Source organism: Apostichopus japonicus, chromosome 8 (genome assembly GCF_037975245.1).
Source record: "Apostichopus japonicus isolate 1M-3 chromosome 8, ASM3797524v1, whole genome shotgun sequence".
Taxonomy (NCBI): Eukaryota; Metazoa; Echinodermata; class Holothuroidea; order Aspidochirotida; family Stichopodidae; genus Apostichopus; species Apostichopus japonicus.
Genome location: NC_092568.1, coordinates 4,265,082 through 4,280,020, shown reverse-complemented (window position 1 = coordinate 4,280,020; position 14,939 = coordinate 4,265,082). Strand labels below are relative to the sequence as shown.

General features: G+C 39.8%; 1 protein-coding gene across 5 annotated transcripts in view; it reads right to left on the bottom strand.

Moving 5' to 3' along the window:
• LOC139971889 (uncharacterized) overlaps positions 1-7,310 on the bottom strand; it is a 43,949-nt gene extending 36,639 nt beyond the window's left edge. The window contains exons 1-2 of one of the 5 annotated variants that reach the window (XM_071978710.1): positions 7,007-7,310; positions 4,324-5,151 (exon numbers count right to left, since the gene is read on the bottom strand). In XM_071978710.1, coding sequence (XP_071834811.1) covers positions 4,324-5,122 — 799 coding nt within the window. In that variant the 5' untranslated portion in view covers positions 5,123-5,151; positions 7,007-7,310. The remainder of the gene's footprint in view (positions 1-4,323; positions 5,152-7,006) is intronic. The other 4 variants (XM_071978712.1, XM_071978708.1, XM_071978709.1 and 1 more) reach the window with 4 other exon arrangements.
• Between the last annotated feature and the right edge of the window lie 7,629 nt (positions 7,311-14,939).

The following is a 14,939-nucleotide window of genomic DNA, read 5'->3' as shown; positions in this document are numbered from 1 at the left end:
ACTGCAATATTCCACAATTAAAGTTTGCCAAGTTGCTATAAATTTGTGTCATTTTTTAATTGATTTGACAATGTTCTTTCTGCCTTGGAATTTAACAAATAATCCACCATTCTCAGAGCAGGCCAGTATCCCACAACAATAGTACTTTGCAATGTTTTCCTAATAACCCGTTATAACTTCCTAGTTTGGGAGTGGCTATAATTTCGTTGTGACTCACTAAGTAAATAAACTGTATCCATAGACGTGGATTTGATGATCATCTGGAAAAATGATAGAAGACAGCATCGATTGTCTGGTCAATAAATTCATGTGGCAAAGTACCGCAGAAAACATTCAATTAACGTAGCAGTAAAGTACAGATGAGAATATGACGATAAAGTTGCCCATAAAATTTACCAAACTTGTAACTCAGTTAAACTGCAACTCGACTACTATGTCACATGCGTCTGATATGCAAACCCTCATTTCTGAAAACAGTCTAATACCAAGACAATTAGACTTATAAACAACTGGAGCTTTACATGGAATTGTAATCCAACTGTGAAAGCATACAAGCCCTGCACTCCTGGATTTAATCAATGATAACTGCCAGTATTTCACACTATGCATACTTCATGTAGTAATTACCTTCAATATTTTTGTCATTCTGCACAGTAACTTAAGAGTATGTGTAGACTGTGCAGTTAAGGTATTTCTACTACCTGACAATGGGTATTGTATTGGTGGTAACAGGGGCCAAAGGTGGGGGTGGGGGTGGGGGATGGCAGAGTAGGGGAGACAGTAACTTTTAACACCATCAAGAGGATCATGCTACTTAAGGCAAAGGGCAAAGATTAAAAGTGGATATGTAGGGTGTATGTTAGGGACAACAAAAATTGGGTTGGGACAAAATCAAGTACCCCATTCTGCCTGGATTCCCAGGCAGGTTCTTATTCCCAAAAGCCTCTTAAACAGTTTATAAACACTCTGCTTTGACTGTGGTATGCCAGATGTTATCTCTGAAAATCGGTACTAATTAAAAAGGGACCAGTTTATTGCATTTAATTTTAAAAGCTTACTAAAAGTTTTTAAATCCATATATTGTCCTCAAAATTCCAATCCTCCAAAAAACAAACAGATAAAGAGGCATCACCTCAAATGAAAAAATTGTAAAATGGCTCTGTAAAGGATAATTGGAAAGGCAGTAAAATGCTTCCTGAAGTTTGAACATGGGTGAGTATTATTTAGCCTTCTACCACAACAGTGGGATATATGCAAATGACCTAATAGAATAGTGACATCTGGGTGCAACAGGTTCGACTACTACCAAATAAATTAATTTTGATCTAAAGTACCATATTGAGATGAAAGACTAGAAAAAGGTATGCTACAATAGCTACTAAGCTTCATGGGATTGCAGCGAACAGACATTTTTGAATCCTTCAAATCTCCTGTTGTTGTCCTGGTGTTGAAGTTCATCAGCTGAAAGGTAATTAATATTGCATTGTCCAGTACGCATCACCATGACAACTGTATGACCACAGAGATACAAACCTACTGGATACCTTACAGGTGACAAACCACCAGCAACAGTACATGACCGATTCTGATAACTTTCTCTTTATATACACCAACTCCATAACATGTACAGTAGCTTTCAGGTCAACAAATAGGATTCTAAGTGACTCTACAAGTAAATCACACTTTTACTTGCTGTATATACTCAGCCTATTGACCTTAACAATATAAAGCTACACTACAGTATATATACAATACAGAACTTTGCAAATTACCGTGCAGGGAAACGTTTATCCAGTATTGCAATGCAAACTGCTATGCACAGTGTACAAATCGTAACATAGACTGTGCAAAGATGTACACTGTACATAGCAATTTTGTTTTTTCATATTAAGGACCAGCCCATAGTATTTCATCAGAGAAAGTTCAGAGCGTTTAAAAACTGCTGGATGAAATTTGAACATTAAATTATTCCCTGCCGTAACTTGTAACAAAAACAATTTGTTTAGGCATACTGTAGCTACTGTATCCTTTCCACTTCGCAGAAGAAACTCTGCACTTCTTATTAATACCCAAAATCAGATGAATCTTACAAGTCCAAATCCTTCACTTTCTAAAGAAAAACAAACAAAATTAAGCCAAGAAGCTCATAAAGTAAAATTGTATGGATGAATGCATACTCTATGCTTAATATCTGTGTTTGCAATATCTCAAGATTACACAGTTTAGCATGCACTCTTCACATAGATCTATACTGTTATGCACAAAAACATCAATTTCAGCTCCAAATCATTTTCTGCTGACCAAACAATTTCCTGATCAATCCAGTTTCAATTGTTTGGGCTTGATTACACATCCAACACACACTCAGTACCAGTTGATAAAAGACTTAAAGGAATCAAATGTCCCTCGGGGAATAGTTTAGTGAACTTGAGCTAGATTTTACATATAGAAAGCAATTGTGGCATAAATTTGTCAATTTTGTAATAATTTGTAAACAGTACAAAGTACTAAAGGTTCCAACGTAAAGAAACTGACAGGCATTGTGTCATTGTGTAGCAATCTGAATATCATGTGTTACAGTGTATGTACTATGTTACACTATACACAAGACAAATTAAATTCCTTGCATGATACAATGTGACATGATTCAGTATGATTATTTGTAGGTCTACTGTGTGTTGGCTTTTATGCCAAGCCTTGGCCTACACAGTTACTACTGGTCTACAACTTGCCTAAGATTTTTGTTCTCAACACTGTACTGTACATCTGTTGTATAGTATTTACAAAGTCTGGTGAAAGTGCTAAGGTTGTGAGAAAACGGGTACACAACAAGGAAAGAACAATGCACGGTAAACCTTGACTGTAACTGAGGCATAGAGCATAAATGGATCTAGGTAGTTGACCCACAAGATGGGAACTGCTGTAGTTTGTTTATAATTTTGTGAACACCAGACTTGGAGGACCTTAGGAGAATTGGGTCGAAACTAAGGAGCACAGAGGGCCAAGAGCTGGATCCAGGGACTAAAAGGCATTGAAGCCTCACCCCAAACCGCGTGCGGCCATCTGAAAAAGTTATCTTTCCGTTGCTTGCAAGTGACGTTTTGTTCGTGTTGCTACAAAATGCAGACAATAATGAAACGTGATACCTGGTAATCTTTAGCTGGACCTGAGATGTCCATCGCTGTATCATTTGTACACTGTCCTGTGGGTATTGAGCACAGCTGTATTTACTGACTGTACACTAGTGTCTACTTACCGACGGTAGCAAGCTGTGTGTGTATTTTCTGGGATCGATGGTGGTGTCTAACACTTTTGTTACACCTCATTCAAAACTAGGTCAAATTACCGGCATTAGACGTTTCTTTTTGCGCAAGTCTTCAATGCCTTTTAACTGAATGTTGGTAGTTTGGTATGTAGTGTGTAGAAAGAACAAATGCAATATAGTATGTAGAGGGGAGACCAGTAGACAGGTATTTCAGTGGAAGTATATTCTACAATTTAGCTAAACCCCTCCCAACTTGGAAAGCCTCAAATGTGGGAAACATCCTAGGTTTAAACAATTGCCCAGGAAGGATGAGAGAGCATTCAAATAGATGACATGGGGGAAGAGGAGAGAACTAAAGGAGCAGGGCAAAGATAACACAGAATGCAAACTAATTTATGTAGAATGTCTGAATGGATGCACTGTGCAGCTGTGAGCAGATTTATTTTACCATTTATACCCCCAATAGTGGAATACTGTCAGGGACTATGAAGGGAAGGGAAGGGGTCCATGCCATGCGTATCAATCATTTGTGACAACACTAATGTGACTCAGAGATTTTTTTCTTTCAAACTTTTTTAGTCACTTGAAATACTTAAGGAGTGTTAACGCCGGTTAACGCCAGTGCCTTTCAATTATCAGGTCCCGAGTTGGAGTCACTCCAAGATTAATGTATGTCGTCCAGTTACAGAGTTGTTGACAATTGACAACTCATAATCATGGATGTTTAATATGAATCTAAGAGACTGACTTCGTCCAGCTTGCGGCTTTGATGAACCAATAAGGCTTTTTCGCAAGTTCCTGCTTGCAGGAGGATCTAAAATACATACATACATACAATATCAGTCAATGTAAGATTTAAATTTCTTTGTAGTCCTGCTCAACTAAATAAAAAACAAATTAGAAAGAAAACAGATTAATTCAATATCTTCAATTTTATCCTCTATAATATTATACCTAAAACCTGCAATCTTAATCCGACACATGAAAGTATTTACAGTAATATTCTTAATACTCAGCCGCAAATGGAACACAAAGTTCAACTTTCTGTCTTCACTTACCTGTAAATTCTTGGCTTATCTGGTGTCTCTTTGGCCTTGGGGAATCATCAAATTTAACCCAGTCTATTTTGGAATGAGTAGAAGATGTGTCACTAGCAGTCATCATAGAAGACCCTGGTCTAGCTTCTATTCCAAGAGAGCTATGACTTCTCTTTGTGGAAGGCTTGTCTTCGAACTGTACCCAGTCTGTACTTACTGACTGTGTCTGTGAGAGCACTGAAGCTGAACTTGAGACGGATGATAGAGTTGCTGAGATTTTTGGGCTCTCCCCGTCATTCTTACCTACAGTTACTATAACATCCGGTTCAAAGTTACCCCACAAATCTGAATTGCGTTTCTCCAGTTTGTTCAAATCAGCCCCTCCATCCCTCCTCTGGTGGTCTGCATTCTTAACAGAGGTAATCATCCCCAAAGTTGATGAGAATTGCCCTGCCTCTTCAACCTTGCCATCTTTATCCTCCTTTTTTGGCTTTTCAACTACTTTCTCTTCTATCCTATTGCCTTCCTTATCTGACCTCTGTTCAGACGATTCACCGTTCTCTTTGTCATCATCTCCCTCCATATACTCGGAAGCGATGTCATCTTTTGCATCAAAGAAATCTCCATCACTATCATCAGAACTAGTTCCTTGTGAAAAGAATGTGGTATTCTCTACCAATTCTGGTTCGGTGAGTACAGCCTGCGCAAGATCCTCTTTGTTCCCATATTCCCTTTCCTCATTTGGCGTTTCTGTGGTTTCATCTTCCCGGAGGACATCATCATTTGCATCAGTGTATAATGATGATGGTTTAGAGGCCATTCTAGAAATTAAAGCTCATTTTAACTAATCTGCAAAAGAGAAACAAAACATTAAAAACAAAAATTGATAAGTCAAAGTAAATTATTTCTCTGCTTCATTTATAGTAAGGCCCTGTCTATTTGTGGTTTATGAAGATCTTACCAATATAGAGCTTGTAAGATATGAATATGCAATGTATGCAAATTGAAACAAAAGTTTGTCTGATCATGCATACAATACAAGATCTTGTTGTGCAGGAGTTGCTACATAATATCCAAATCTCCAAAACTACATAAACCTACTTTAAACAGTATATTTTCTACTCTTAAATGGGGTGCAGTGCATTTCACTGCTGTAGTCTTTCATATGCCATCAAAGAATTGAATCACATGTACAGTAGGCACACCCCAATGTTATGCTAATTTAACTTTCATTCAATCTACCAATATTTCACCTCACTCGTACAGTATTTCATTGGCACTGTTTGGTGGCCCATTGAACGCTATTGTTGACGAATTGGTTAGATAGGTATGTAAGCAATGAATACCAGGCTCATTTTCTTGCCTATTCTTGGCTGACTAAACTGACATCATTTCATTTAGTCATGTAAGCTGCCTGCGTAGTTAAAAACCTTAGCCAATGTTGAATGCTAATTCACAAACTTGGTCACCAAACAATAAATTACACATAATTGGCATATACTGTAACTAAAGGCAGGCGCAAATTGCACTGACCCGACTGCAACCCTACGAAAAATCTGTCGGGTCGCAGCAATTTCCGCGAACGTTTGCTCACAACCCAACCAAGATCTGATAGTCGATCCTCTTCATGCATATCCGCATATCAAACATGTTTGATTTTCGTTGTGGCATCAGGGCAGTCGCATCGCAGTTGAGTCAGGCCATGGCAGTTTACGGTTCACGACGCGACTGCAATTCTAATGGATAGCAAATGAGGAAGTGTCAAGAAATCAGGTGCAGTTGCAGAAAGTCAAACTGGTTGATCCCATATAGACTGATGAGCAGGAGATTAAACTGTTGGGTCGTGTCGGGTCGGGCTAGTGTGTGGCTATAACCTACGATCCGACGCTGACGCAACTAGGTGGCCACGACTGTCTCCAACTCATTCCCGATTGGTAGTCGGGTCAAGTCGCATTCGGGTCGAGTCTGTGCAATTTGCGCTGCCAATTACGTGTGCGCATCATGCAGAATTTTTGAAATATTTGTAGGTCTGAAAATTTCCTAACGATAAATCTCTAGTTTATGAAACCAACATGGGATGACTCTTATGGGCTATGACCTTAAGGATATATGTTTGCTGTGGTAGTCAACAAGTTTATGCCGAAAGTCAAAAGTTGACTTACAGGTTTTGACACTTATAGTGTCCAACATTGTTTTCCTGTATATAGCCTAGACTCGAGGCAATGTATACACAACTTTATATATGACTTTTGGTTCTAATGGATGCAAAGCTTACAACTATGTTAGACCAAGTCAGACTGCTGAAACAATGCAATCGGCAGTACCTAACATTTGGTCTAGACCTATTGTGATTTTAACCTAAACGTAAATAACCGAGAAATACAATTTATGTTGCCTATAAGTATTACAAAAGTAGGCTGCAGGCCTAACGTTAGATAGGCATGAGACTATAATACATTCCTAGGCTACCTTAAATTAATTTAAGGTTATCTGATAATTGTCAGCAGGCCCTACCAACTTCAGACTCTTTTAAAGCATAATGGGTGTATCTCAAAATAGATTTAAGCTTACAGCCGCTAGGCCGCAGCTCCTGTGGAATACGAAACTTAAAATAAATATAAGCCTGACATCTGGATCTGTAACGGGTAATTAGTATGAGTATGACTACGAGTAGGTCAAGAAGGGCTAGGTAAACCTTCCTCACATGAAGGTCTTAGTATAGTACGGCCGAAGCTCACTCGGTGAAGGAGTGTCTCACCGGCCTCAAAGAATTTACCTAACCTGTATGCTGTTTGTCACATTCAATGACATTCAAACCCAACATGAAACCGAGGATTCTCACGTCAAGGTTTTCCCTTAGTCTATGTGGCCAGTTGTTCCGTGCTGAACATCTTGAGAAGTACTTTCAGAAGTACGTGAAATCAGTAGCTGTCTCGAAACTAAGTTTAGCCTAAGTTCGCTCTCTAACTTGGATGTTCAACACATGCCTTCATGCCTTGTGCCTCGTATCAGATGTAAACAAACATTTCCGTCAAACCCATAGAAATTGAAGTAGGAAGAATGACGTCAAGCTACATAAACCGAACCCCTCATCAAACTGGTGGCGTTTTGATCTCTCTATATAAAGAGCCGTATATATCTAAATATACGGCTCTGTCTATATAGTAGAGTTTCTTTATAAAGGAACTCTAATATACGGCTCTGACGGCAAGTATAGACACCCTATAACAAGCTCTCTAACTACAGGAAACTACCGGCGCGCAACTCAAACACTCAACACTGTAAATTTGACAAAAGGGCATAAGCAGTATAGGCCTAGCCAGTTATCTGAGTTTTGAGGTAGGCCAAAGCCTAATTAATCAGCCTTGCCAGGTATGTTCTGGATAGTAACTTAATAGGCTATTTGCCTAAATTTACTCAACTATGATTTTAAGGACTAATGATATACACCAACCATGTTTGGACAAAGCCTTTGATAACATCTCATCCTTTGATGACTGTGACTGACGGTAGACATGCATCAAACTTTTTGCACTCTCACTTCATTTGGGTGGAATCTGCTTTCCTGCATAAACTACTTCCTACTTTGCCACATTAACATTAAACTGAAAACTGCATATACAGACTAATATGGAAGTATTACACAAAAGCAGGTGTGGGTTGGTTAGGAGGAGGGAGCGTTGTTTTTTCACGGCATTTTCTAGGGACAACTATGACACTATGCAGGGGCGTATCCAGGATTTTCCAATAGGGGGGGCGCCAGGCATGAATGATCGCCGTCCTGGGGGATGGGTCTAAGGGGAGGGGTGTACAATTTTTGCTTTCAAAGAAGGGCTGAAATGCAAAATGGTGTCATATGCATTGGCGGCGATCCGTACTTCCGAGTGGGGGGGGGGGGGGGGGATATGACCTTGTTGACTATCTAAGCGTAGCGCCACCATGGGTTGGCGCGAAGCGTACAAGAAAATTTTGGGATTAACAAACCCTCTAGATGGCCGGAAACGGCACTTCCCGAGGTTTCCAAGCGGCATATACCCAACTTTAAAATAGGGATGTCATGTCCGAAATATCTCATAATCAGGATCCAAAATACTTTTTTTTTAAATTTCGGGTGTTATTTTGGGAAAATTGCCCCTGTCAATCTTGTTTCAGGCGCAACGTTAGAATGTTCGAGAGCTCTGTTATATTTTTCGATGAAGAAAATGGCCTCATGCAGGCTATTATAGGCCTATACACATGCAATACACAATTACACATAGTTACATTCCTAGGTACCGATTGCTAGGGCATCCAGGTGAAACGTGTATTAAGCATTACCCTGGTTACATGAGATTCTCAGCTGTTCGAGGGAACATGTACGTGTGTAGGCCTACTATAGGGCCTATATGAATACTATGAGGGTGCATATATGTACTATATCAATACCGTGGGCGCAATAATACATTTTGTTGTTATAGGGCCAATGAAGCCTACAGTCAACTATTTTTGCTTTATAAAGACGCTTTATTTGAAAAGATCGCACTGCGTTTATGGTAGGCGAGAAATGAAGCTAAAAAAGAGCCGTACATTAACGAAGATGCATAAATGTAGGCATGAAAATATTCTTATCCCTGGCATTTGGTGGGGGGGGGGGGGATATGGTGCATTACATCCCCTCCACCCATTTTCATGGGGGGATATCCCCCCTCCACCCAGGATCGCCGCCCATGGCCATATGTGATCCATTTTTCGACCTTAATAATAAGCAACATTTCCAGTAAATATGGACACAAAATGCACAATTTAGTATGGCTGGCATGTCATTTAGTGTTTATAGTGATAATACAAACACAATTACCATCTATGTTTCTAAAACTATTATGCCGCCGAACTTCGCCAGAACCTTTTTTTGGCAAACAAAAAATAAAGCATACGGGAGGGGGGGGGGGTTGAGCGATCACCGACATCTCACATAAAGGTCGTCATCAATTTTTTTTTTTTTTTTTTTTTTTTTGCTAAACTTTTTTTTTTTTTGGTGACGGCCAATAGGGGGGCGCGCGCGCCTGTTGCGCCCCCCCTGGATACGCCCCTGCTATGTGGAGCACTGAAATAATACAAGCAAGAAGAGTTTTGCCATCTGCCTCTCAGATAACCGGAAATGACGCTTTCCAGACATTAAAAGTTGCATAGAACACTCCACTTGCTGGAGTAATTAGAGGCCCCCCGCCCCCCCCCCCCCCCCAAAAAAAACTTTTCAAATTGGGTTCTTGAGTCAGAAGTATAGTAATTACCACTCTGGTCGCCATAAAATGTCTCTGTTCTGAAAAGTACACCTACTCTTTCGAAAAATGGGTAAATCAATTCAATTTCAAAGTCCAATGCACAATGTATGTATGAAGACGTACAAATGATCTGGCTTTTTGCCGTATAACGCAAAGCGTCCTTTTCCTATTCCAAGGCTTCATTGCTGAAACACACGGCGATACACTATTTCAGCGTTCTTCCTAGCTCAATTACTATGGTCAAACCAGATAACAAATGTAAAGACGCCCTCAATTTAGCGTCGGCTATCGTGTAGTCTAAAATGAATGTCACCCCTTCGAGGAAAGAAATTAAGAAAATTAAAATTTTAGCATGAAAAAATCCTAGTCCTATCCTCCTCAGAGGGCATTTGAATGATATCTTCAAGATGTTAAGTTATTCACTTGCTTTACATATAACACGACGTTCGATCTAGTTACTTCATTACAAATCTTCGCCCCGGGGCTGCCGGTTATTGATAAAACTTTATGCGACCAAAGTAGAAGGGGTAAGGAGATATTTAGTGACCCTCCCGTTCATGGTTCCACACAATAAAACGTATATGAGTGTGTGGGGAGGGGGGGGGGGAGGGGGAAAACAAATATGCATGGGAATTCTCCTTACCAACCCCTCTCCCCAAGAAAATCGTAACATGTCACCAGTTTGTAAAGTTTGGTTCCCTTGTGACAGCTGTTTGACCAATGTTTATGATTCTTCAGTTGGTATTTGTTTTGTTTTTTAATTGGATATTAAAGATCTTCAGTGTTGCCTCCAAATATGCTGGCAAGCTTGCTCCTTGTTTGAATCAATTACATTGTAATCATTTTGTTTTTTGTTCGTGAAAGTAGAAATACATCTTAAATAATGCAAGCATTTTACTGCCACTGTAAAAGTATATAGTTACCACATTCGAAATTTCATTGTCTATTCTAACAAATCTCAGTGGCTGTGAGTGGTATGGATAATCAGAACCTCCAGGTAAGTGCTTTTGCAAACTTCTAGGCTTCTAGCTTGTTAAAATTGGCGCCGAATATTGACAATCGTTTAATTTTATGGGTAATACAGACGTAACTGAAAATGTTCAAGTAAACTTCTGGAATGCATCGTTGATTATCATTATTTCATTATTATGTGTTTTGAAATGTTTTGTAATTTCGTGAGAGTTATTACTGATTAGAAAATTCAACAAGCGACATTTGACGAAAATATGCAAATGCAAATGTTTTTTTGTATATATCGCTTTGCAAACGACGCCAAATGTAATAGAGGGCGGTATATTATTTTCTGTGGATAACAATTCGCTTGTCTCGTCTCTTACTCTTCATTGCAGTTAATCTCGATACGAGATCTTGTTCCACCAGGGCTAGGCCAGGTTTTTTGTTTGTTTTTTGTACATTAATCGTCACAATATTATCTAATATATTTGTCCATTTGGGGTCACTAGAGGTCAAATTGTGAAAACCTTGTAAACACGATAACTCAAGAAGGGAAGGTTGGACGAATCTCATATTTAGTATGTAGTTGGTATACGTTCAGTACAAGTTTATTGAAGTCAAAGGTCAGTTGGGGTTACCAGACGCCAAATTGTGGAAACCTTGTTTTATAAGCTACCGTATCTCCCCGACCAGCCTATAAGATAACATGTGCGTTACGCCTCATACGAATAGGAGGCTATTGGCAATTGGAAATGAGTTATGGGCATCCGTAGAATCTAAAACTCAAAACTAAAAACTGGAACATATTTGCATGGCTTCAACGTGCTTGGAAGCCTTACTTTGCATGAAAAAAGGTGTACTATTTGTAGTACAGCGGTTCTATTGGACGTTTTTTGCCGTATTTATTTCAGGTTGGATGTAGTTTCGTTGTGATCAGGCAACGTTTATGAAACTTAACAGTTCGTTTATTTAGATTTTTTACTATGACCAATCTCAATTCGAAATAATTTTGTAAAACGGTCTTAGTTTGGCAGTGAGTTCACAAGCTTTTGTGTGGATCGGCTGTTGATCTCAATATGTATAGCTAAGCCTTAAAAATAACGTTCGACTTTCGTCACGTTTGTGATTATGGGACAACTTGAACAAACCTGGCTAGGCCTGTGAGCAATTTTATGTTGTCTAGGCCAGCAACGGTTGGGTAGAATAGGGTTCGTTAACACAACAACGTGAAGAATACCAGTCAGAATACCAATACACTCAGTGGCATAGCCAGGAATCTTTCAGTGGGTCGCTGGGGGGGGGGGGGAGGGGCTTGACCATTTCCTGGGAGGGCGTCTTGTTACTATCTAAGCGGAGCGCCACCATCCCGAAAATTTCAGATTTCAATACCTGCCATATCGCTGGAGATGGCACTTGCCAGGCTGGATAGCAGCCATCTAGTTGCGTGATTTCGGGAGAAAATTACAAATTCGTCACTCAGGAAATCTGCAATAAAGTTCATGCGGCCTTAATTTTTACGGAATATGCTCCCTATTTCCTCAATATTAGGGAACGGGCACCGTCTTTGAAACACCATCTACAACTAAACAACAAATATGTACAGGCTTTGGCTCTAGCTATGAAGTGCCATGACTTCTTGAACTAGTTGTAGGCTCCGGCCGCACCATTATCCGCACACAGCTTATGGTTTCAATCTCAAATTTCGCTCGTCGCGACACACAGACAAGTTGCCGGTCATACCGATGTGAAAACTCTCGGTCACTTTTCATAGAACTGAACTTCTAATATTCGATGATATGAAGCCTGAGATGTGTAAGCCCTAACCAAATAGAGCCACGACACTTAAATGTGTGTGTGTGGGGGGGGGGGGGGACATTTGATAGTGTGTCCCCCACCCATCGAAATGTGGGAGACGTGTCCCCCGCCCCCCCCCCCCCAGGATTGACGCCCATGCTTGTAAGCTGCTCTAAAGTTTCTTCAACATCCCTCTGAAACATTATTAGGGTGATAGACTGATTCTCAGCGATAGTATTGTCTCCTTTCTTGAAAATTTTGCGGTTTTAAGAGCATCAGGGTACGTCCCAGAAGTGAAAACCCGGCCTATGCACTATGTCACGTCCGGTTTTTCAGCAACTATAGCCTACTGCCGGCCCGCGGTCGAAGGGTCGTTCATGAGTGGTCATCATGGAGATTCGAGACCATTCAGACCAATGATATATTTTTCGCACATGTAATTTTTTATCGACACCCAAAATCCCAGTGGGGGGCGACTGGGGGGGGGGACAAGCTTTTCATGGGGGCTGTCGCTCCCCCCCCACGCCCCCCTTGGCTACGCCACTGAATACACTTAAGATGGCAAAACATCTACTTAATTATTTCTAAAGGCATTTTAATACTGGCTATCAGTCATAATTCGCAAAGTATAGAACAATTTAAAGAGTTTTGAGACTAGTTTGCTGATGTTGCTGCTAGGATTTTTGGAAGATAGATGCTCTTACAACCTCAGATTTTCCTGTCGTAAAAGATCGCTTTGATTTAGGCAGTGTAATGGAGTAATAGCGCATCAATCTGCAGCTAAATTAAAAGATAAATAACGGTCAAATATATGAAGTCGCGCTAATCGAGTCGGCGGTTCAAAGTAGCAGTAAGGTATACTGTATAGGCTTAGGACTCGCGCACACCTAGCTTCTGTATATACTGTAGTATATACCTAGTAATATATGAGCCATAATGTAACAAAAGCCAAGCTATCTTCGTAGTTGTTTTTACAGACGTTTTACTTTAAATTGTTTAAGACATTACAGTAGGCCTAGCTGCTTATTTATGTTTCTGCGACATGTTTAATTTGTTCAACACTTACTTTTGATGGAAAAAGTTTAAATTTCATATTGCAAAGAAACATGGCTTTCTAATGCGCAATTACGTATAGCACCATGTATCTGCCTAACTGCCTAAACTTTGTTCAACTATAGAAAGTATTAATGTTGCAGATCTGTACTTTGGAGACTTGAAGAACAATCATAGGCCTAGTGGCGAGTGGAATTTGGCGAGTAGATTTTTAGTCACGGTCGGCAAATAGCGAGTACTTTTAAAAATATTTGTCGAGGCCTGAAAACCTTCAAACATGATTTCTCATGGCAGAAAGCATGGATACTTTTCATACATGGTATATGGATTTGTCATATTGAGTACAAGAATCCTATTGCTTGTGAGGTCAAATATCCTATAGGTCACCAGAGGTCAAACTCTGAAAAACCTTTTACATGATATCTAACGATGGAAACCGTGGATACCTCTAATACTTGGTATGTGGATTCATAACATTGAGTACAAGACCCCTATTGTTTTTGATGGAGGTGTGTATAGCCACGTACAATAGACTGGCCTGTGTTTATCATAGTGTGATTGTAACAGCTAGTTCTGGTTAAACTAGCAAGCAGAAGTCTAGTGCATTGAAGTCATCGAAACCTCAATGCATTTTTCATTCTGGTTATGATATGGGGGTAAGATTCTGATCGAATACCTGTGATTGAGCCAAACAGCTAACAGATATGTCAATTTCAGATATCACAGGTTTCAATTGTTCCTTCACACGTAATGTAAACTACTTGAATAAGTCATCGAGCCGATTATGCACCCAGTTTCTCATATTTTATTTTTGTTACATCATATTCTATCTTCAAGCTATTAAGGAAATAGAAACAAAGAGAAAATAAACGGTTTTAGATTCTATAGTGGTACTATGCCACCACAGAGTTACAAACTGACAGCCGCGAGACACGACTGGAGCAATATCTTTCTCAGTTGTTTGAGAAAGCGTTTTATCACAAAGATCTCTATCATATCATATTTTGGCTGATAAATGTCATCTTTTGGGATTGCGTCTCCTTGAAGCTGTGTCGTGACTTCCATGACGCAGTATTTGTTGGTTGGGTTAACCGGAATTACGTCCAACTAACGACTTTTAAGCAGTGGAGTGATCGCAATTCCTGTTAAAGGAAATAATCTTCTATTTCAAAATCGGAATTCCTAAAGTCGGTTTAGTGTCTGCTATACAACGAAATATCATTACTATGATTGATTTAATTCCATATAATAGTATAGCGCCCTAATTTGAATGAACACAAGAGTTCATGCTGCTGCAACCCCCGTTTGAGATAGACAGGCCTAATCTTCCGACAACAAACTTATTTCAAAGGCAAGACTTGAGTTTGAGTATATTTCCAAAGAAAGAGGAGTAGTACAAAGCCAAGATAAAACAAGGTGGTGGAGGAGGATTAAAAAAGCGTTATCTTGTACGAGCAGTCCCTCTTCAACAAGTTGAACAGTACAGATATACACATAGGCGTAGGAGGCGGAGGAGGGGGGGGGGTCTGGGGGCTGCAGCCCCCCCAATGAAATATTTTGTGAAAATTCGGGCAA